We start from the raw sequence: 24,245 nt of genomic DNA on the forward strand, positions 1-24,245 counted from the left end.
CCCCTCCCCCTCCCCTCCCCCTCTCCTCCCCCTCCCCCTTTCCATTTCTTTTCCTTTCCTTTCCTGTTTATTTATCTTTGAAGGAGAGAGAGAGCCAGAACATGAGCTGGGAGGGGCAGAGAGAGAGAGGGAGACACAGAATCCAAAGCGGGCTCCAGGCTCTGAGCTGTGAGCACAGAGCCTGACTCGGGGCTCAAACTCACAAGCAGTGAGATTATGACCTGAGCCCAAGTTGGACACTTGACCAACTGAGCCGTACTTCATACTTTCTTTTGGTTTAATTTACTGTTCTTTTTCTAGCTTCTTGAGCTGTGTAACCTTGGATAATTGATTTTCAGTTTTCTAATATGCACATCAAGAGCTAAAATTTCTCTCTAAGTGCTGGCTTAGCTTCATCTCATAAAATTTGATATGTTGTGGTTTTAATATTATTCACTTAAAAATATTTTCTAATTGTCTTGTTGACTGAGAGGCCTGTTACTTAATTTGCAACTATTTGGGGATTTTAAATTTATCTTTTTTTTGTGTGGTCACTCTATGGGACTGCTGCTAATTTCATGGTTTTTGGATGCGTGATTACCGTAGCCAGTTGTTATTGATTAAATTGATTTAATTCGATTCTGGTGTTACTTGTTGGCATGGCTTAAGAACAAGTCGTCATACGAAGAAGGTGGGAATTTATTTTTCTTACTGTCAACTCTGGCTTCGGAAGGATTTTTGCAGGCTCAAGGTTCTCATGCGCATCTACCCATATGACACCTTCCTAGGTCTTAGGGTTTTACTTCCTCTTAGGGGCACTCTCCTAACACTGGAGTTTTGCCATGGCAGCGAGTTAGACTTTTTCTGTAATTCTGCTCGTCTCACAATCTGATCCTGGGCCTGCTTTTCAGCTTGATCTTCTTTCTGGCTTCAGGAGTAGAAATTGCCTTTAAATATGAGAGTCTCCTGGCTTTTACACTCTACCTAAAGCTGGATTGGTGGATGATGAACTGAGCCTTACCCGATGCTGGGAAAACTGTTCATTGCCAGGTGTCTCACTAGAGGCACTCTGCTGCAATTGACTTCCTTTCGCACATCAGTGACCTTTTACAGCAGTCATCTAATGCCGCAGTCATCTAATGCCACAGTCCTTGTGATCACCCTTGCTACTGTACTTCTCAAATATTAGAGCTGTTGCATTAGCCTGTTGTCAGTGCATAACCTTCCACTGAACAAGTGGAAGTCTTAGTCATTGTGATACTGTAGCTTGCCAGGAGTTGTTGCTACTCTGTCTACCATCTGCCCAGTGAGTGATCCAACCCCAGAATCCGGTCCCGAAGATCTGCTTCCTGGTGGTAACTGTTAGTTTGGTCACCCTCCCCTCCGCCACCCTGAAGCAGAAGTATCTGCTTTTACACTGAGAATCAAGCACATGTAGTATACTTGGGAGATGCAGGGGTGTTGACAGAGTAGTATAGAGGAGAAAAGTAGCCAGTTAGAAGTATGTTACCAAGTCAGCTACCACAGTGGGTGACTAGCATTTAATCCCACAAGGAAGTACTGGGGGAGGGGGGAATGTCCTTCAGTATTATCCCAACAAAGAGGTAAGGAAGCTTGGGGGTACCCTTACCAAATCATTCATTGGCTAGGGGCTACCCCTCGGAGGATGCTGATTTATAGATAGGCACTTTCAGCTCAGCATATGCAGAGGAAGTGTGGGTTCCAGCAGCCAGAGGGGAGCCTCCAGCAAAGATGCAGGTGCTCATCTGAGGAAGTTAGGTTGGAATGTGTGGAAATAGTGAGGGGGTCTGAGAGGATATGGGGGTAGCACAGACACTGTCAGCTACTTCATAAGGTGTGTCTGTTTTCAACTATGCAACATAATACCAAATGACTTTGTGAAATTGTAATTTATTCCCTTGACAACTCTTTTTTTTCCACATCTTTGCCAATATTTGGTATTATTCTTTTTAATTTCGGCCATTTTGTTGTGTGCATAGTGGTGTGATACTGGGATTTTATTTTGCCTATTCTTGATTATTTTGGGTCTAAATATTATTTTGGGTCTAAATATTATTTTGGTTGATTGGTTTGGGTCTAATCAGAAAAGAGAATCACAGGGGCGCCTGGGCGGCGCAGTCGGTTAAGCGTCCGACTTCAGCCAGGTCACGATCTCGCGGCCCGTGAGTTCGAGCCCCGCGTCGGGCTCTGGGCTGATGGCTCAGAGCCTGGAGCCTGTTTCCGATTCTGTGTCTCCCTCTCTCTCTGCCCCTCCCCCGTTCATGCTCTGTCTCTCTCTGTCCCAAAAATAAATAAACGTTGAAAAAAAAAAAAGAAAAGAGAATCACAGTAATTTTAACAGGAGAAGTTTAATGAAAAGAATATTTGACTGTAATAGGGATTGGAATAATGAGAGATTGGCTAGTAAGAAGTAATGGGAATTCCAAAGAATGTAGAAATAGTGGATAAAAGGAGCAGCCACTACTATTCTTATGGTTGATAAGGAACACTTAAGAGCACCCCAACTCCTGGCCTGAGATCCAGACCTTGTTGGGAGGGCATGGCTGTGGCTCACTGAATGGTGCAGTTGCTGTAATGCTGCCCTGGTAGAAATTACTTGTTATCTGCCCTTGGGAATTTGCTATGTTTATCTTATTGGAAGATGGGGTGTGCTGTTTATGGGGCAGTGTCTCACTGAAGGCACTCTGCTGCAGAATTGTCTGAGGGGAGGTGCTGGGAGAGGCTGTTGGTGGCTGGGTTGCTGGCCATTGCATACTATAGGAGCCTAGTTCTGGAGAAACCAAGCTGCAGGAGCTTGGTGAGGAAGTACATTGGAACCACCAAGCAAAACTCTTTCCTCCTGCGATCTCTCTAGTGCACTCTGTTGACAAAGTATGCCAACTTAACATCATGCCATCTGACAAAGAAAAGATATTTAAAGGACCCAGATCCATTTTCACATAGGCAGTGTGGATTTTGAGGTGAGAGGCAATGGATAATTGAACAGTCTACCCTTTGATTATTCATCTTCTTTATCCTTCCTTCTAAACATTGGGGCACCTGGGTGGATCAGTTGAGCGTCCGACTTCGGCTCAGGTCAGGATCTCGCAGTTTGTGAGTTCGAGCCCTGCATCGGGCTCTGCTGACAGCTCAGAGCCTGGAGCCTGTTTCAGATTCTGTGTCTCCCTTTCTCTACCCCTTACCCGCTCATGCTCTGTCTTTCTCTGTCTCTCAAAAATGAATAAATGTTAAAAAAATTTTTTTAAACATATATGAATTCTCCAACAACCAAGCAACACTGTATTTCTAAGAAGATACACGTCTTCAACTGAAGTTCTCACCCTTTGTTCCAAATGAGGAAATACACAGTTCCAAGAACCATTGTATCTATGATCTATGATTGGTTGTATTAATTACTCTTCATATCTGGTCATAGTCATACTGAATATGCCATTATCTAAAGTCTAAATTGTCAAGTTAGCTTACAACTTGTATGTAAAATAAACATGGGAAGGAGAGAAGATCTGCACATGACAAGCAAATAGAAACTATGTAAAGCTGTTATGATCTTTGTTTCTATGATTTGTTACAAGATGATAATTGATATCTGTGGTTTTGTTCTTCCAGTCCTTATTTTTGTTTCCCCTGCTCTCACCTAGAATCTCAACATGTTGGGAGTTTCACCTGGTGGAATGACACAAAGCCAGTGGGTTGAATTCTCAGTCGTCCTGCTGTAGTTTAGATATTTTTTCTGGGCCTGTCTTGTAGATCTCTCACCCTGTTTTAGCTGTGTTTGAATGTGCTGTAAACCTGTGCATCAGAATTACTTTTTATAGTTTTCAATTAACTGCCAAAATTTTAAATCTTGTCCTTTTGTCGTTTTGAATTTGGTGAAGCATATTTGTTTTATAGGACACATCTGATCATCTCTGTAATTGAAATATCTTCGGGTCTCTTCCTGTTGTCTGTTGGTTCTTATTTTGCTGTCTTGCGTCTTCATATGTTGTATTATCTTTAATCATGCTGGACATTTTATTTGAAAAATTATTGGAAGGAATAATGTGAGGCCTAGAATAATGTTACCTTTCTTTGGAGAGTAATTTTGTATCTTCTGTTAGGAGCTTTGACATACTGGCAGTTCCAGTATCACCTGAAGCCAATTGTTAAGTCTTGGGGTTTTCTAACACCCAGTTGACTCATAGCTAGGCTGCAGTCCATGTTGTGGCTGGTTTATTTCTGATACACTCTTACCCTAGTAACAGGTCATTGTGTCTCAATTCCAAGTGCCATATTGTTTGAGCCTCTACCTTTTGTGAGCCTTTGCCTTCAATTTTATCTCCCTCCTTCTATCAGGCTGCCAAAAGCACTCATCGTCCTGATGCTGTCTTCTTGATAGACAAGTCTCTCCAGAGCAAAAACAGCTCTGAATGCTTGCCTCCTTTTAAAGAATTTGCAACTTTTGGGTCTTGGGTTGGTAGATGCTACCATTTTGCTACTTATAAGACGCTTTTAAGATTTTAAAATTATTCCTTAGCTTTTTAAAGCTGTTTACAATACAGGGTTTGTCTGAATTACCTTATCTGGTATTGTTGAAAGTGAAAAATTAGGACAAGTTTTTTAACCTGTTCTTTAAATTGCGCCTCAGTTTTCTCATCTGTAGTATGGGATTAATAATTACAACCTCATAAGGTTTTTGAGATTTTTAAATGAGGTAGCACATTAGGCACTTACAGTAGATCCTGACACATGGAAACGTGTCAATAAATGGCTCAATTTATTATTACATTAATTTGAGAATATTGGAATTTGTTCTTGAAAACCTTTTCCAAGTATAAAATAGCCCCTTTATTACCTAAAGTAATTTGCAGGGATTATGAAAGACTTACAAATAACATTCTTTTTTGACTGACATTTCTGTCAACCATGATTTAGGTAAATGAAGCTTTTTGTTTTTGTTTTTGTTTTTGTTTTTTCCCCTAGTGTATTTGAGACTTTATACTGTAAGGAAAATTTAATTTATCTAAAACTAGATAATGACCCTGAGATCTATGTGCATATGTGTATATTATGTGTGATATATGTGTTTATATATAAGTGATATATAAAGACTGATAAGCCCTTGTGTGTATATGTATATGTTTATATATATAAATATATAAAGGCTAAATGGGAAGATATCTTAATTATTTAAAATATGGTCTTTTGTGGGTGAAACAATTGGATTGGAGCTAAGGAGGTACCAATGAAGTAGAACTGAGATCTTGTTTTAAATATTTTTAAATTCTGAAAACTGAAATTTTTCTTAAAAAAATTAAAAAAAGATTTTTAGACAGAGTATGAACTGGGGAAAGAGGCAGAGGCAGAGAAGGACAGAGGGAGAGAGAGTGAGAATCTTAGGCAGGCTCCATGCTTGGTGTGGAGCCCAACATGGGTCTCCATCCCACAACCCTGGGACCATGACTTGAGCTGAAATCAAGAGTTGGGACACTCAGCCCACTGAGCCACCCAGGTGCCCCGAAAATGGACATGTTTCTAATGGTCTTTTTCTTTTTTATGTTTTAAATAGAGGATAATTATAAATAGAAGATAGTTACATCAGCAGTCCTGGTACGTGGGAAACAAATTCAGTGACAGATGGTAGCTATTCTTATGGTGAACATAGCACAGTGTATAGACTTTTTAAATCACTGATTTGTACACCTGAAACTAGTATAATATTGTGTGTTTACTTAGATTAGAATAGATAAATAAATAAGTAACTTACTACGTGAGAATGAGTGAGAACTACAAAAACAAAAGCCAAAAGCAAATACAGCTAACAGTGGGACTCTGAAGCTGGTGTGTACAAAACACAATTGCTCTGGTTCATTGAACTGCATCTTTTAAAGTGTGTTTGACCTTCCAAGGTCTTTTGCCTCCACCTTATTTGTGTACAGATGCAATTTAACTTCATCTATTTTGCATCCAGATTAAACCCATCAGCACAATATTCAGTCTTGCAGTGTGTGTGTTTTTTAAAAAATATTTATTTTGGAGAGAGAGAATCTGAGTGGGGTGGGGCAGAGAGGGGGACAGAGGATCTGAAGCGGGCTCTGTGCTGACAGCAGAGAGGCTCATGTGGGGCTTGAACTCACAAACCGTGAGATCATGACCTGAGCTGAAGTTGGACATTTAAGTGACAAGCCACTCAGGCTCAGGTGTGTTTTTACTGTGTAAAATAAAACCAAGTATGTCAAGGTTTAAAGAAATACAAAATAAATTCTTTCAAGATGTAGAGAGATGTATAGCAATTTGGAAATTTTCCTAATTTGTAAATATTTTTCCCTGTTAGAAAATGCTACATCCTGTTTCTTTGATTTGATGTCTTTTTAATTTTCTTATGCTACTATATGTCTTAAAGTTACTTTAAGGTACTTGTTTTCATGATTTTGTTTTCTAGGTTAACCGAACCTTCTGGATATTTAACAGATGGTCCAATTAACTATAAATATAAAACTAAATGTACATGGCTAATTGAAGGCTAGTAAGTATATAATTTGAATTAATTTATTTTATTCTTAAATGATAAAGAAGGTGATCATATAAATGTTAAAGCATTATCTTATAGTGTAATTTTGTAGTTCTATAATTCATGCGATTGCTTATAGTTTATTCAGTCATTATTCATGATATTTTTAAATGAGATTTACAACTTTTAGATATCACATTTAATATAAATTATAGTACCCCTTTACTTGTGATAGTAGTTTGTTACATATATTTTATTTTTGAGTTATGTTAGTGTGGCAGTAAATTGAGTAGGCATTTTGGCTTGCTTTAAACATCTTACAGAGTTTGAAGATGCCATAGAAAGTATAAAAATATTCCATGCTGAATTATGCCATTGGTTCATACTAGTCAGCATTTCAGTTATAAAATAGTTATATATATGTTTTAAATAGAAGATAAAAAAAGAACATTTTGTAGGAGAGAGTTAATTATCCTTTTATAGTATTTTTCAGTAATTGGGCTTGAGATTGAATTGATCTATTTAAACATACTGTGAATAGATCATAAATGAATTGATAGAAGTTATTTTTGAACCATTTTATGATTTGGAAAATGTTTTTTTGGGGGGAGGGTTACTTAGAAAGTTTTTAGAACTTAAAAGTTATTCTCTGTGCATCTATGCTCTCATTTTGTTTGTGTTTTACTTGTTTGTTTTTTGTTTTTTAAGTAAGCCCAGTGTTGGGCTTGAACTCATTACCCCAAACTCAAGGGTCACATGCTCTACTAACTGAGCCAGACAGGCACCCCCCCGCCCTTCTCTTTTCATTTTGTTCATTTGTTAATAGTATATCAAGACCTTTTGATTAAAATTTCAAGACCATATTGGTTGGGGCCTTTAGTTAATAAGGACTGTGTAGAAATGAGTTGCTACTTTTTGAGTGTTGAATTTTAGAAATCAACTTTATTTAACTGTAATTTGCATACAATAAAATGTTTATTAAGTGTACAGTTCAATAAAGTTTCAATAATGTAATCTATGTAATGTCCACTTTAATCAAGACATAGAACATTTACTGCTGACTAAATTTTCAGAAAATGGTGATTTATATATATAGCCTATTAATAGATTTTGAAGTTGTGTGTCATTTTTGCTATTTATTTATTTATTTATAATCTCTACACCCCACATGGGGCTCAAACTCATGACCCTGAGATGAAGAGTCACATGCTCTTTTGACTGAGCCAGCCAGGTGGCCCTCATTTTTACAATTTAGATATGACTCTTTATCATTCTTTTTTTGACACTGGTGACTTAAGAATGCATAGAAAATTTTCTGTAAATAGGTTTTTTTATCCAGTATTCTGCTAAAAATTTTTTCGGACTGTGCTTTGAATATTGCATATTAATTTAAACGTATTTTAATAATTTTTTTTCAGTCCAAATGCAGTGTTAAGATTAAGATTCAATCATTTTGCAACAGAATGTAGCTGGGATCATATGTATGTTTACGATGGAGATTCAATATATGCACCTTTGATAGCTGTTCTTAGGTGAGTAATTCTGTTTAACTGATGAGCCTATAGTTGTAGAAAAGTAACTAAAATTTTTGAATTTTAAATATACCACTCTGTGCTTTAAAAAGTCCAGCAGAGATATTGATTGCTCAATTTCAAAGGTGATTATAATACAATGTTGCATACTGTGTCAACTTAGATGTATATAACAGTATAAATGCTGATTTAGGAAAGATCAATAAGTACTCTCAGAAATTCTTGTTAAGTATCCTTTATTCTCCTACATATAGTTTATTCTTTTAAAGCAATTTGAATATGTTTTCAGAACTACCTGTTGTAGAGATTAATGTGAGTTCTAGTTAACAAAGAAATAATAGACAAATGTATATATTTTTTATAGTTGTCTATTTATTATAGTGAAATGAGAAATTTTCAATTCTGTACAGAAGGTCAAATTATACTTTATGGAATGTTTTAATAAAAAGTGTGTTTCTTTCATTTCTCAAAATTTGGGAATTAAAAAAAAATTTTTTTAATGTTTATTTTTGAGACAGAGAGAGACAGAGCATGAGCAGGAAAGGGGCAGAGAGAGAGAGGGAGACACAGAATGTGAAGCAGGCTCCAGGCTCTGAGCTGTCAGCACAGAGCCCGACGCGGAGCTCCAACTCACAGACTGTGACACGATCATGACCTGAGCCAAAGTCGGACGCTTAACCGACTGAGCCACCCAGGAGCCCCAAAATTTGGGAATTTTGATTGTTCCAAAATATTTATTGTTAGGTAGTCAGACTTAATTTTAAAGTTACAGCATTTTCAATATCAATTTAAAAGTCTTTTCTATGTATGTATGTACAAATTATTCTAAAATGTTTTATGAATAGGAGAAAATATATTAGGCACAGGAAAAATTAGGATCATGTAATGTTACTTTTGTGTGTAATTTAACTAACATGACTGTTGACCACAATTGCTGATTACGTTATTCCTTGTATTGGTTATTTCCATAGTATTGCTTACATGATCTGTCATTTGAAAAATTTTAAATAAATTATACAAGCTTATTGTTCCCTTCAAATTTTTAAAAATTTTATTTTTACTATTTATGTTGCAAATATTCTGTTTACTAGGAATGTGAACTATTATTTTTTGCATAGACATGTAAGGACTTGTATTTCTGAATGAATATTTCACAGTGACGCTTTAGGGTCTTAGATACAGTCTGTAATACTGCTTTTGCTCTAAACGTTTTCAGAATTTAATTTTTCAGTTGTTTGAAAGTTATTTAAAGGGTTGCCATAAGTAGCCCTTTCGTCCAAGGACAATACATAGAAAATGGAGTTCAGAGAAAGAGATACCATATGTTTTCACTCATATGTGGATCCTGAGAAACTTAACAGAAGACCATGGGGGAAGGGAAGGGGGAAAAAAACGTTACAAACAGAGAAGGAGAGAGGCAAATCATAAGAAACTCTTAAATACCGAGAACAAACCGAGGGTTGATGGGGGCTGGGGGAGAGGGGAAAGTGGGTATTGAGGAGGGCACTTGTTGGGATGAGCACTGCGTGTTGAATGGAAGCGAATTTGACCATAAATTATATTAAAAAACAAACAAACAAAACAAAACAACCATTCATTTGATACACAGTTTCTCCAATAAAGAGAAAGAGATACATAAAAAAAGAAAATGGAGTAGTCATGTGAGTAATTCTATTGTAGGATAATTTATTGTAACAATTAGATAAGATTCTGGGTTAATACATTAATTTTTATCAATTTAGGTTTTAGTCAGCTATCATTATTTTTATGTCGTTGTAGACTGACCATCATTTAGATGTGTGCCTTTCCGTTTGTTTTCCTAGTAGTTATAATGACTTTGCATTAATTGACAGTGATCCATTAACACTCTTACCAATGTTTTTTTGATACTAAAGGAAACTTTTGTAAGCTAGTTAGCAGGTTGGGATTTACTCTATGACTTTGAAGATGGAGCCATTGACTTTTCATTGGCAAGTGTTCCTATTGGCTATCTTGAAGGAGATTGAAAGATGTTGCAAGATGTTTATTGAGTATCCACTTGATGCTAATCAATGTACTAGGCAGTTTAAATGTCATCAAATTCTCACAAGGATCTGTGGAAGAGGTACTAATATCCCCATTTTATAGTTGAGAAAGTTGAGACTCAGAGAAGTTGTTTTACTTCTAATAGGTGGTGGAGCCAGGATTAGAACATGACCATCTCCTGACCTAAAAGCCTGTAACACAGAGTCTAAGTGTTTGAATTATTTTAATTTTATAAGTATATATTATTCAATAAACATTTGATAACTTAATTCCAGAGACTATCATAAGCCTGGGGGATATAGTAAGGATTAAGATTAGGCTATTGCAGTGACTTCACATACCAGGTACCTGGAGTTGGGCCAGACTTCATAGATTGAGTACATAGCCCTTCATAGAACTGTCCTTAGTTGAGATACCAGCTGCAGGTCCCCAGGTCATGCGCACTTCTGACCAGCTGGCTACAGATTTAAGGGTGCCCATCACTTCTTCAGGTTCAATAATTCAGTAGAATGACTCACAGAACTCAGGAAAACACTGTATCTATTATAGTTTTATGATAAAGGATAAAAATCAGGACCAGCCAAATGAAGAGATGTATTGAATGAGGTCTGAGAGGATCATAAACACAACTTTGTCTTTGGGATATGTTCCCTTCCCATCACTATCCAGGAAGATCACCTGAGCTACAGGTATCCAGAGTTTTTGTTGGGGTTTCATTATGCAGGCACGATTGATTGAATCATTGGCCACAGGGTCGAACTGTGTCTCTAGTCCCCTTCCTCTCTCTGGAAGTTTGATTTATTGTGGCTCAAGGCCCCAACACTTTAATTGCATGGTTAGTCTTTATGGTGTGGCCAGCTCCTATCCTGAGTCACTCATTAGCATAAATGAGTAGAGTTCCCCATGCATAACAGAACTGAACTGCTCCTATCACTTGGGAAATTCCAAGGATTTGGAGGCTACATCAGTACACAGCAGTTAGGCACTGGTGGTGGCATGCACACAGATTTTTTTTTTTTTTTTTTTTTTACCGACACAAAGAGCATTATACATTCATAACATTATACATTCATAACAAAGGTTATGAAAAGAGTGCTGTATGATTTCAGAAGAAGTAATTAATTCTTCATGGTGAATTTCATCATGAGTACAAGAATGGCAGGCAAAGTATGGGGGTATGATAGGACGTTCTTGGTAGAGAAAAACATGTACAAAGGCATAGACTTATTAAAGAGCATTGTATTTTGGGCTAATATAAGTAGTTATGAGTAATTTGATCATAGGAAATGAGAAGGGATTAGTAGGAGCCAGATTACCCAATGAACACTAATTGGTACATCTACTGAATGCTTATCATGTGCCAGGCAGTATGCAAGAGTTCTTTGTATATATTTACTCATTTAATCCTCATAATAACCCTTTAGTTAGGGATTATTATTGCCATGGAGTTTATAAGTTCTCCATTTATAAATGCGGAATTGAGGCACAAAGAGATTCACTGAGTGCCTCAAAGTTGCCTGGCTAGTAAGTAATATAGTCAGAATATAAACTCAGGTTTTATAATCCCTTAATCACTGTAGTGCTTTTTTGTATACCACACTAAGGAAACTGCACTTTATTCTATAGGCAAGACTTTTTAGAATGTGGAGAGTGGATTGTAATAGAGAAGTGTTATTTTTTATTGTGCACTGGATGTCATGTTTGTAAAATATGTAGTAATAATTTGGGGCCTAGAAAGATAATATATTCCTGTAGAGTGTGCATGGGAACACTGGCAGGCCCTGGAGGGCCTTTTTTTTTTTTTTTTTTTTATTTATATATGAAATTTATTGTCAAATTGGTTTCCATACAACACCCAGTGCTCATCCCAAAAGGTGCCCTCCTCAATACCCATCACCCACCCTCTCCGCCCTCCCACCCCCCATCAACCCTCAGTTTGCTCTCAGTTCTCAACAGTCTCTTATGCTTTGGCTCTCTCCCATTCTAACCTCTTTTTTTTTTTTTTTTTTTTCTTCCCCTCCCCCATGGGTTCCTGTTAAGTTTCTCAGGATCCACATAAGAGTGAAACCAGATGGTATCTGTCTTTCTCTGTATGGCTTATTTCACTTAGCATCACACTCTCCAGTTCCATCCACGTTGCTACAAAAGGCCATATTTCATTTTTTCTCATTGCCACGTAGTATTCCATAGTGTATATAAACCACAATTTCTTTATCCATTCATCAGTTGATGGACATTTAGGCTCTTTCCATAATTTGGCTATTGTTGAGAGTGCTGCTATGAACATTGGGGTACAAGTGCCCCTATGCATCAGTACTCCTGTGTCCCTTGGATAAATTCCTAGCAGTGCTATTGCTGGGTCATAGGGTAGGTCTATTTTTAATTTTCTGAGGAACCTCCACACTGCTTTCCAGAGTGGCTGCACCAATTTGCATTCCCACCAACAGTGCAAGAGGGTTCCCGTTTCTCCACATCCTCTCCAGCATCTATAGTCTCCTGATTTGTTCATTTTGGCCACTCTGACTGGCGTGAGGTGATACCTGAGTGTGGTTTTGATTTGTATTTCCCTGATAAGGAGCGACGCTGAACATCTTTTCATGTGCCTGTTGGCCATCCGGATGTCTTCTTTAGAGAAGTGTCTATTCATGTTTTCTGCCCATTTCTTCACTGGGTTCTTTGCTTTTCGGGTGTGGAGTTTGGTGAGCTCTTTATAGATTTTGGATACTAGCCCTTTGTCCGATATGTCATTTGCAAATATCTTTTCCCATTCCGTTGGCTGCCTTTTAGTTTTGTTGGTTGTTTCCTTTGCTGTGAAGAAGCTTTTTATCTTCATAAGGTCCCAGTAATTCACTTTTGCTTTTAATTCCCTTGCCTTTGGGGATGTGTCGAGTAAGAGATTGCTACGGCTGAGGTCAGAGAGGTCTTTTCCTGCTTTCTCCTCTAAGGTTTTGATGGTTTCCTGTCTCACATTCAGGTCCTTTATCCATTTTGAATTTATTTTTGTGAATGGTGTGAGAAAGTGGTCTAGTTTCAACCTTCTGCATGTTGCTGTCCAGTTCTCCCAGCACCATTTGTTAAAGAGACTGTCTTTTTTCCATTGGATGTTCTTTCCTGCTTTGTCAAAGATGAGTTGGCCATACGTTTGTGGGTGTAGTTCTGGGGTTTCTATTCTATTCCATTGGTCTATGTGTCTGTTTTTGTGCCAATACCATGCTGTCTTGATGATGACAGCTTTGTAGTAGAGGCTAAAGTCTGGGATTGTGATGCCTCCTGCTTTGGTCTTCTTCTTCAAAATTACTTTGGCTATTCGGGGCCTTTTGTGGTTCCATATGAATTTTAGGATTGCTTGTTCTAGTTTCGAGAAGAATGCTGGTGCAATTTTTGATTGGGATTGCATTGAGTGTGTAGATAGCTTTGGGGAGTATTGACATTTTGACAATATTTATTCTTCCAATCCATGAGCAGGGAATGTCTTTCCATTTCTTTAAATCTTCTTCAATTACCTTCATAAGCTTTCTATAGTTTTCAGCATACAGATCCTTTACATCTTTGGTTAGATTTATTCCTAGGTATTTTATGCTTCTTGATGCAATTGGGCCTATCTTTTACTAGTTCACTTTTACTCATAGTCTTTGGGGCCCCAGGTCAGAGCGAGGACCATGGGTTCCACTTTTTGTTTTCTTATTTGTCTAAAGCAACCCAGTTTTTTAGCCATTCAAACCTCATCTCTGACTTTGAAATCAGCAAATGCCCTTAAGGAGAAATGGCCCCGATAACTGGGCTCACCATCTTCTTAGTTCTCCAGTACCTTCAAACATATTTTTGTTTGTATGTTGTCATTTTTCTAGATGACTTCAGTGAGAGGGTTAGTTGGTCCAAATTGCCTGATGTGTCATGCACGATGTGGAAACCCTCTTTTTTACAGTTTATTTTTAAAAATAAAGACTTTATATAAAGTACCTTTATTCTTTAAATAATTCTTTTTTTAAAAAAAAGGACTTATAAATAAGTAACCAAGTAAACTATTATGTTCCTTGTTTCAGAGAGATTAATTATATCTGTTAATATTATTTCTAGTAATGTACTCACTTTGATGTAATTTCACTATATTGAAAAATATATGTAAGACTGGTATTATAGAATTTGAAATCTTTTGACAGTCTTTTATTTTTTTTTAATTAAAAAAATTTTTTTTTAACGTTTATTTATTTTTGAGACAGAGAGAGACAGAGCATGAACGGGGGAGGGTCAGAGAGAGGGAGACACAGAATCTGAAACAGGCACCAGGCTCTGAGCTGTCAGCACAGAGTCCGACGCGGGGCTCGAACTCACAGACCGTGAAATCATGACCTGAGCCGAAGTCGGCCGCTTAACCAACTGAGCCACCCAGGCGCCCCTTGACAGTCTTTTAAAAAGGTTTTGTTTCTTCATAAACATTAGTTAGTAGATGCAGTAATAATTAGAAAAGCATTAAGATTTGATTACTTTTTGTTTGCTTGGAGAGTATGTAAGATAAATTATTTGACTATTCTATATCACTTTGTTCTGTCAAATATGATTTGAATGAGTAGTTCAGGTCCTGGGTGATGCATACACATAAATTTAACAGTGCCTAAAAGAATGGGCTTTTTCGAGTAGTGTTACTTGTTGTTAGTAGCTTCTTTTCTCATATTGCATGTTTTCACAGATTTAAGAGGGTAGCATGGTGTAAGTAAATGAAGATATGTAATTTTTCCTCTTCAACGAGGAGATTTAAAAAGGGAAAAGTACCAATTACTACCTGGTTACTAACTCAGAACTCTTACACATTTATATCTGCTGCACCACCCCCCTCCCCTGCCCCCACTGGTTTCTTTTGTGTGCATATGAGCTTAAGTGTCTTTTGGAATATTAATATAATTTGATAAGTATGCAAATTTTGAAAAAATATAAATAGTGCATATTTTTAGATGACCTAAAATACCTAGATTAGTATACTGGAAGTATACAAGTTTAATGAGAATGTCATTGTAATCACTTAGCTAGTGTGGAGTGTTCCTTCTGGCTTCATCAGAATTTGCAACCAGAGGGAAAAGGCAGAGGCGAGTTAAGTGAAGGTTTATACATGAGTTAAGAGACCACCCTCTAGTACTGTAACAGTTGGATGGACAGCAGGATAAAAGGGAGCAATGGGCCATTGCCGTCCAAATGGTGTGAAGGAAGAAAAGGAGTATGATGGTATGAAAGCAATGTTCATTCACTGGCAGCAGTAGGAGGGCTAAATGGGTGAAAAATGGATAGCACCTTGTTTTCGACTTAACCCTTCTTCTAGTTGCTTATCCTGTTATAGATATTTAGTGGTGATAACAAGAATATCTTTGAGTAAGTTTTATGTGGTTAGTAGCCCTATGTATATTAATATATACAACGTTCAATTTTGCTCTCTTACAGTGGTTTGATAGTCCCTGAAATCAGGGGAAATGAAACTGTGCCTGAAGTCGTTACAACATCTGGCTATGCACTGTTACATTTTTTTAGTGATGCTGCATATAATCTAACTGGTTTCAACATTTTTTATTCGTAAGTATTTTTTATAAAATTTCATATCCTAATGGTTGTTATAATTCAACTTCCAAGAATTTATTGTGTTTATATGAATTTATTATGTCTTCTATATGAGGAGCAGGCTAGTATGTTAAATTTCAGAATTGCGAGATCTCTTCCTAAGTGACATAAAATCTTAATATGCCTCAAAGTACTGTCTAAGCTCATATTAGGATAATTTCTGAGTCTCAGGACATTACAGTGGTAAGTTTGGTTGACAGTTATTTATGAAATTTAAAATTGTTGGTAAATGATTAAGTAAACAACTACAAACAAGTGTAACTTTACTTGTAGCAGTAGGTATGTGGGATTAGAGGGAGTCTTCATCCATGTCTGTGCTTGAAGGAATTTTACTGCTAATTTGAAGATGGGTTTGTAAACTAAGTTTGTGTAGCCCTTCTGCTTTCCAGGGCTGTAATGGATACTTTATGTACATTATGTTTTTTGATTCTCTTTACAACAATTCTGCGAAATGGGTATTTTCCCCATTTTATGTGTGAGGAAATTGAGGCTTAAGATAAGGTAAGTGGATAATACCACTGTCTCGTCATTTAAATAGAAAAGTAATTTGTATTAAGAATCTATTATGTGGCTGACACTTTATAAGTTTTTACATCTGGAAGTCCCAGGGGTGAAGTGAAGGAGCCAGAGATGCTTCCAGATGCTTTCACAGGAATGGCCATAGGGGAACTTCATAGACTTTTTAACCCCTTTTCTTCAGGAATGTAGAATATAGCCAGAGAATTTTCCACCATGAATAAGATACTCTAAATGTCTTCAGAATGTTAAAATTTAAAATCAGCAAGTTGTTGCAGGATTCATTTGTCTCAAGTATGTATGCAAGGAAGAATAAATATAGAGTAGGATATAATTGGTTAAAGGGCTTGAAAATAAAATTTTATTAACATCCTTTTTTTTTATGACAGTGTATAGGTGATAGCATGCTATTTAAATATTATTATATAACCAGGTTATATCTTGGCTTTTCATGTAGTTTCAGGTATTCCTGAATTTAATTTTTTCTGTAAAATTGTATATTCAAAACATTTCAGTACTTTATAAAACATTGTGCTTGGAACTGTATAGATTCTGCAAATGTTGAGTATGTAGTCCTTGGAAGTTTGGAGTCTTAGTAGCAAAGTAAACTCATTGAATTAATTAATGCAAATTGCAAATAAATATTTAAATTTTCAAAAAATGTTTATTATTTTTTGAGAGAGAGAGAGGGTGAGAGTGAGTGCATGCTAGTAGGGAGGGGCAGAGAGAGGGGGAGGCACAGAATCCAAAGCAGGCTTCAGGCTCCGAGAGCTGTCAGCACAGAGGCTGATGGAGGGCTTGAACTCATGAACTGTGAGATCATGACCTGAGCTGGTCGGATGCTTAACCGACTGAGCCACTCAGGCGCCCCAATTGCAAAGAAATATGAACTGAATTGCATTAAGGATAAAAGGGTACAGAGTAAAGAACTGAAGTCACATGGTGAAATTGTGTTCAATAGAACATTAAAGAGAGTAATAGAGCATAATTGCATTAAATAGAAAAAGTTTACAAAGTATTAACCAAAATTATTTTTAAATTACCTTGATTTTGAATGTATATGAATTATATTTTACAGAATCAATTCTTGTCCTAACAATTGCTCTGGTCACGGGAAGTGTACCACTAGTGTCTCTGTTCCGAGTCAAGTGTACTGTGAATGCGACAAATACTGGAAGGGTGAAGCCTGTGACATTCCTTACTGTAAAGCCAACTGTGGCAGTCCAGATCATGGTTACTGTGACCTAACAGGAGAAAAGCTGTGTGTCTGCAATGATAGCTGGCAAGGTAAGCATGTGTGGTGTGATGGCTTTTGAAACATTGACTCACGTATCTATCTAATAAGGTGAAAAGAGATTTTACATTTGTTTGTTTTGCTGTAGTTGGCACACCCAGATCTCACGTATTTATTTTTAGAATTGTCAAATGAGCGATCAGCTTCTTAGTGAGTTTGTTTCTTCACAAGTAGCATTGGTAAAGATTTTATCTACACCCTGTTTTGAGAATCAAATGAGTTATACATGGCGAGCTTTTTAAATTGTGGGTGTGTGATCAGTACCATCTTCCGTAATTTTTTGTTGAATCCGGAAAGATTTGGTGACCTGACTGCATATAATGTGTGGGCATTCAAATTTGACTTCTGATGGGTAAACACAGTGTACTGCAAACCTGTGCATCTTGCCTGGTATTACGGCTTAACTTATTTCTTAGGAAAGACTGACCTCTTGTGGCTGTTTTTCTAAAAGAACGATATTTTTAAAAAGTGTTTAAAAGAAGATGAAGGGTTTCAACTGCTTATTGTAAAAGTAAGATTCCTGGGGGAAGAATTTCTAAATAGTTTTTATAAATAGCTATGATTAAATACTAATTTTAGGCTACATTGAAGTGTTTTAGCTTACTTAAATATTGGGGTATAAAATCATAAATTTTGTCCTTGTGAAATTAAAAGAAGAGATACGTCCAGTTATCCATACATTGACCTGTCCAGAGCTTACTTTGTACTAATTATATTTACTTTGTTCCAGCATATTAATCCTGTTGATTGAGATAACTTTGACTCAAATAAGTAATCCAGTCATGAGATCATGTCTTGTTACAGCCTGGTGTAAGCAGCAATTCCTGTCAGATCTAAGTGAAAAGCCGAAGAGAACGTGCTCCTTATATAGTTGTATTCATCAGTATTTAGATGAATTTTTTAAAAAATGTTACTGAGTATTCTGAGTCCTCATTTAGAGGAATTCTTATTAAATCATGCCCATCTTAAACCTATGTTATCTCATTAAAAACATTACTCTGGCACAAAATACCAGTGATTTCTTATTGAATTGAATTTGATTATTGTGACAGATACAGATTTCTCTCTGTCCTGTAATCATGGAGCATGTACTTTATTAAATGGCTCTTTTAATAATCTGTGATCTTTCTTGTCCTAAAAATTGTCTTGGTACACCATTTTTTAAAAACGTTAATCTTGAGAGTAAAATAATGTACATTTCTGTGGAGAGAATGGTACATCAGGAATATATTTAAATTAAGGCCTGAGAAATATAGAATAAGAATAGCTTAGACACATAGGATTTGTCACAGTGACCTTCAACTGCTGTCAGTCTCCATCTCCTTTCAACAGTTTTGAAAGCAAAAGAGGAATGCCTTTGTGCACTATTCTGGGGGTGTGTAATATCTGGTTCAAATGTTATCTTTTACTTTTCTGGCTTTTGTTGGCATTTCGCATATTATTATTCTTGTCAGTAGTGCCTCAAGTCAAAAAACATCCCTGCCTCTTAACATATGTCTGTGAGCAAATGAAATGGGGTAGCACATACTGGGCATTTTCACTTTTAAAGCAAACTTATAATATGAATAGTGTATGTGTGTATATACACATACACACATATGTTTTTATATGTGCCTTTTTTTTATAATTACAAAATGTTGTGCAGAAATCAGATACATTTTTATACCACCATCCTTAATAGTTAATGAATCAATCTCTGAACTGATGTCAATGTTTTGAGGGTAGAGTGCTTAGTGAAAGTGATACTGTGCTTTTTTTCTTTTTTTTTTCTAAAATTTTTAAGTGTTTATTTTTGAGACAGAGACAGAGCATGAGTGGGGGAGCAAAGAGAGTAGGAGACACAGAATCCAAAGCAGGCCCCAGGCTACAGCCTGTCAGCACAGAGCCCGACGCAGGGCTCGAACTCACAAACTATGAGATCATGACCTGAGCCGAAGTCGGACGCCCAACCAACTGAGCCACCCAACTGCCCCGATATTGGCCTTTTTTCAAGACAGATGATGTGCGGATTGGTTCCTTTGAGTTTCAGACCTGATCCTTGATTCTGTATTTAAGGAAGCATAGCTTAAAGTATCTGCAATTAATACCAGAAACTGTTCGGGGAAAAGTGTTGTTTCTATTTCAGATATATAGAAAGGGGAGGAATCGTTGAGGAGAAAATGAGAGAGAGATTTGTTTCTAGGACATCTGGGTAATGATCAAAGAATGTGAAATTTAAAAATGAGAGCTGAGGAGGCAATCCGTGAGATTCAAACTCTTGGCAGTTTTTTTGTAATTTGTAGTTGGAATTCTTTGGGTTAAAAATAAGATTATCGCTACCCCCATTTTATCCTTTTATGTTGGTTAATTTTACTAGTCGGTTCTGTACTAGTATACAAAAAAAAAATGTTGGTTTAGAAACAGATTTTATAAAGAGGAAAAATGCAGAGGGAAAGCCCAGCGTATGTCAAGTCTTTGATTCCCTTCCTAACATTTCTTTAGTGCTTATCCCACTTGGTCTTCATGGCTCCTTATTTTCTAACTTAGTTTTTTATGTGCACCTCCTAAGGCTTTTCTGCTGAGCTGTCACCATACTTTTCCTTCCCTTAACTTTCTCTTCTTTCTTTCTTAATCATCTGCTATAATCTTTTTACTTTTTGAGGAATTTTTCCAAATAGAGTCTTTTTTTTTTTTAAATTTTTAACATATTTATTTATTATTGAGAGACGGAGTGACACAGAGTGTGAGCAGGGGAGGGGTAGAGAGAGGGGGAGACACAGAATCTGAAGCAGGCTCCAGGCTCTGAGCTGTCAGCACAGAGTCCGACACAGGGCTCGAACTCATGAACTGTGAGATCATGACCTGAGCTGAAGTTGGTGGCCTAACCAACTGAGCCACCCAGGTGCCCCTACACAGAGTCTGTTTTAACAGTAGATGGCGCTGTCAGTGTCAACTGTTCCCCCCCCACCCGCCCCCTTTTCTGTAGAAGGCACTTCTAAAAACCAAAAGCTCAAATAATGAAGAATATAGAAAATGCTAGGTAGCATGTTGAAGAGCACACAAGTTTGTGGTGTGTTGCATAATTTTGTCATAATATATGGTTGTCAAAGGTGATATGTACATATTAAATAGATTACTTAAGGGGTAGGGGCCTCTGAGGGCTCACATACTTTTGTGACGATTTTCACTTAATAAAATGTATGTTTAAGTCTTACTAAGTCACAGTAGAGGAAAAGGCAACTTTAAAAAGCAGTTTTCTTTTAAGATGGTTTCCAAACATTGGGACAGATGAGGAATTTTTAAGACATCAAAATCATGATACAACAAATTGAGTGTATGTTCATATGTAGAGAATGCAGTAGGACGTTAATTTTCAAGGCAGTCTCCAAGGTGTGGTGTTCCTGAGCCCCCCCCCCCCTCCCCCCAGTCCATCAACTCCCTCATTAGAGTGGCTCCAGATTTCTCTCTTTTCCATAAATTAAACAAAATCTGGATCACTGGAAGTCTTTGATTGTAAGCAGAAACAGTTCTGGCTTACTCCAGCAGAAAAGGCAGTTACTGGAAAGTTATGGCAGAGACCAAGTCTCCCAGAATTCATTCTTCCATTCTTTTTAGTAATGCAATTCACCAAGTTTTTAGCTCAGCCCATGGTCTTCCAGCTACCACATTTCTCAGCCTTCCTTGCAGCTAGTATGGCTGTTGTACTAAGTTCAGGTCAGTAGGACGGAAGTGGAAGTGTGTGTGGAACTTTTAGATTATTGAGGTCTTTTCAAACGGTGGTAGGTGGCAATGAGTTTAGTAACCAGCATTACTTGCCCATTTGCCTCTGGAGTATTTCGTGAGGGAGAAATTAACTTTCAGCTTATTTTATTTTATTTTTTAAATTTCTTCTAATGTTTATTTTTGAGAGACAGAGAGACAGACAGACAGACAGAGCGTGAGCAGGGGAGGGTCAGAGAGAAAGGGAGATACAGAATCTGAAGCAGACTCCAGGCTCTGAGCTGTCAGCACAGAGCCCGATGCAGGGCCTGCACCCACAAGCCGTGAGATCATGACCTGAGCTGAAGGTGGATGCTTAACTGAATGAGTCACCCAGGTGCCCGTAACTTTCAGCTTATTTAAGCAACTTATTTTTGGTTTTCCTATTCTGTGCCCTAATACAGATGGATACTGAATAGGTCTGAAAAAAGATGAAAGGCTAGAAAAACCTTGGTTGGAAAGAGGTAGGTACAGCAGAAGGCTAGGTGGGTAGGTTCACAGCTACCTGAAAGTTGAAGCCGCGGGAAAGTTTAAGATATTCCTGTCGCTCCACTGGACCCTGGGATACCACCACTGGCATACTTACTGTGGACACTACATGCTTCAGGCATGGATAGAAAGAATTCTAAATTGTTCTCACATCTTTGTATCACTTGTGAAGATTTCAAGTCCTGTTTATTAGCATCTGTTTGGCTAATGCTGGGTCTTACTCATACCTTGGCTACCTGGAGATACATAAATAGAGAATTTAACTTTTCTGATTTGAGTAGTGTGAAGGGATCCTGTGTCTGAACAAAATTCACACAATGAAACATTTCCCCAAACAGGAAGGGGGGGTTGAAATGATTGGAGTCTCTCAAACAAATAAAAAGTCCAAGTAAAATGTTTTTAAGTGTAGATTGTTGCCATAAGTGACAAGGAGTGTGCTAAGTTGTTCTCTTATGTGTGTTCAGAAAAGCTTTGCAACGTGGAATAGATGGTGGGAGTAGACAGGTTAAAAAGATAAACCCGCAGGCTTTAGCATCTTTTTTTCCTAATACACTACGCAAGACATTTTTCCCCCTGTTTTATAGAGATGAAAAATAGGTCACCATCTTTGTATATAAGACCATTACTTAACCATTTAAAAGTTGTTCCCAGGGTGCCTGGGTGGCTCAGTCGGTTGAGTGTTCAGCTTCGCTCAGGTCATGATCTCATGGTTTGTGAGTTTGAGCCCCACCTTGGGCTCTCTGCTATCAGTAGGAGCCCGCTTCAGATCCTCTGTCCCCACCCTGCACTCTATGTCCCTCCCTCTCCCCTGCACCCCTGCGCACTCTCTCTGAAAAATAAATAAGCATTAAAAAAAACAACTGGGGTGCTTGGATGGCTCAGTTGGTTAAGCGTCTGACTTCAGCTCAGGTCATGATCTTGTGGTTTGTGGGTTCGAGCCCTGTGTCAGGTTCTGTGCTGACAGCTCAGAACCTGGAGCCTGCTTCAGATTCTGTGCCTCCCTCTCTCTCTGCTTCTCCCCAGCTCATGCTCTGTTGCCTCTCAAAAATAAATGTTTTTTTTAACGTTTATTTATTTTTGAGACAGAGAGAGACAGAGCATGAACGGGGGAGGGTCAGAGAGAGGGAGATGCAGAATCTGAAACAGGCTCCAGGCTCTGAGCTGTCAGCACAGAGCCCGACGCGGGGCTCGAACTCACGGACTGCGATATCATGACCTGAGCCGAAGTTGGCTGCTTAATCGACTGAGCCACCCAGGCGCCCCTCAAAAATAAATAAACGTAAAAAAAAAAAAAATAAAAAAAAATTGTTCCTGTGATGTTCCTTTCCTTTTCCACAATGTCCTCCTTAATCCTATTGTTCCAGCCTTTTAAATGTTTTTTAGGATATTCTTTATGTTTTCAATATTCTTTTTCAGTTCAGTTCAGACATAGTTCTAATGTAAGGATTGGAGTTTGTTGTTTTAAGCCTTTAAATTTTTGATTAAAAGATAATATCTAAATATATAAATCATGTAATTTGATAGTTTTTTATAATGCCTCTGATTCTTTATTTAAAGTCATACTCTATTTGGACTTCTTTCATGCTTCTTTGTCCCTTAGTATTTCAAGGCCTTTCTTATTTTAGAACTTCATGCTAGAACACCTCCCCCCATTAACCTTCTAAGACCAGGTCAGATACTCCTGTTATATGTTTTCATAGAACTCTACCTTTTTAATTTATAGTATTTATCTCATTTATGTTTGTGTGATGTTTTGATTTTCTTTCCTATTGGAGTGTAAGCTCCATGAAGTGAAAAATGATGACGTTTACATCACCTTTGCGTGTCCCCCAGTACATATTATAGAGCTTGACATGTAGTAGGCGTTCAAGTTTTTTGTTGTTGGCTGAATGAATGAATTAGAAATGTATTAGTTTGCTAGTTTAATGATATGTGGACATTGAAGTATGAATGTTTTAGAAGACTAGTACTACAATAAGTTATGTAATTTACTTGATTTATAAAAAGTAATTTTAAATATTAACAACAACTGAATTTGAGCATGTGGTTCTTGGATTCTATTTACTGCAATCCTTTGGCTTTAGATTTTAACATTTGCCAGTAGGTGGCGGTATTGACTACCAGAACATACACTTAAACTACATGGCTTTGTTCAACTTGTAAAAATTTGATAATTTTGTTTTAGAAAAATATAAAATATTTTAAACTCATGAACATTTTATTGTGGAGTTTTTTTTTCTGGGTTAGTCATGTAACATAGTAGGATATGCTCAGTTACTTTAGGATAGTATATGAGTAATATGAGAGTATAGGTTGCACTTTGAAGAAATTCACAGGATAGCTTACATTTACCTTTAAATTTAATAATAATAAACATGATCTCTCTACTTTATTTAACTTTAGTGATAGTGTACTAGATTAAATTCTTTTAGTTCATTCTTCCCACTTGCAAAATCAACAGATTCTATTCTTTGCAAGTCAATAAAAGCAAAGGTAGCACTGAGAATGTATATATAACAAGATTTATTAACTAATTCATTTATGTAACAATTTTTTTTTT

At 37.2% G+C, this 24,245-nt stretch overlaps 1 protein-coding gene across 2 annotated transcripts in view; it reads left to right on the plus strand.

Moving 5' to 3' along the window:
• The window catches only part of ATRNL1 (attractin like 1), a 788,891-nt gene that overhangs the window by 23,954 nt on the left and 740,692 nt on the right, over positions 1 to 24,245 (plus strand). For both annotated transcript variants that reach the window (XM_040486565.1, XM_040486566.1), the window contains exons 2-5: positions 6,419 to 6,502; positions 7,906 to 8,019; positions 15,475 to 15,603; positions 17,243 to 17,451. In XM_040486565.1, coding sequence (XP_040342499.1) covers positions 6,419 to 6,502; positions 7,906 to 8,019; positions 15,475 to 15,603; positions 17,243 to 17,451 — 536 coding nt within the window. The remainder of the gene's footprint in view (positions 1 to 6,418; positions 6,503 to 7,905; positions 8,020 to 15,474; positions 15,604 to 17,242; positions 17,452 to 24,245) is intronic.

Source organism: Herpailurus yagouaroundi, unplaced genomic scaffold (genome assembly GCF_014898765.1).
Source record: "Herpailurus yagouaroundi ecotype Mexico unplaced genomic scaffold, PumYag 163, whole genome shotgun sequence".
Taxonomy (NCBI): Eukaryota; Metazoa; Chordata; class Mammalia; order Carnivora; family Felidae; genus Herpailurus; species Herpailurus yagouaroundi.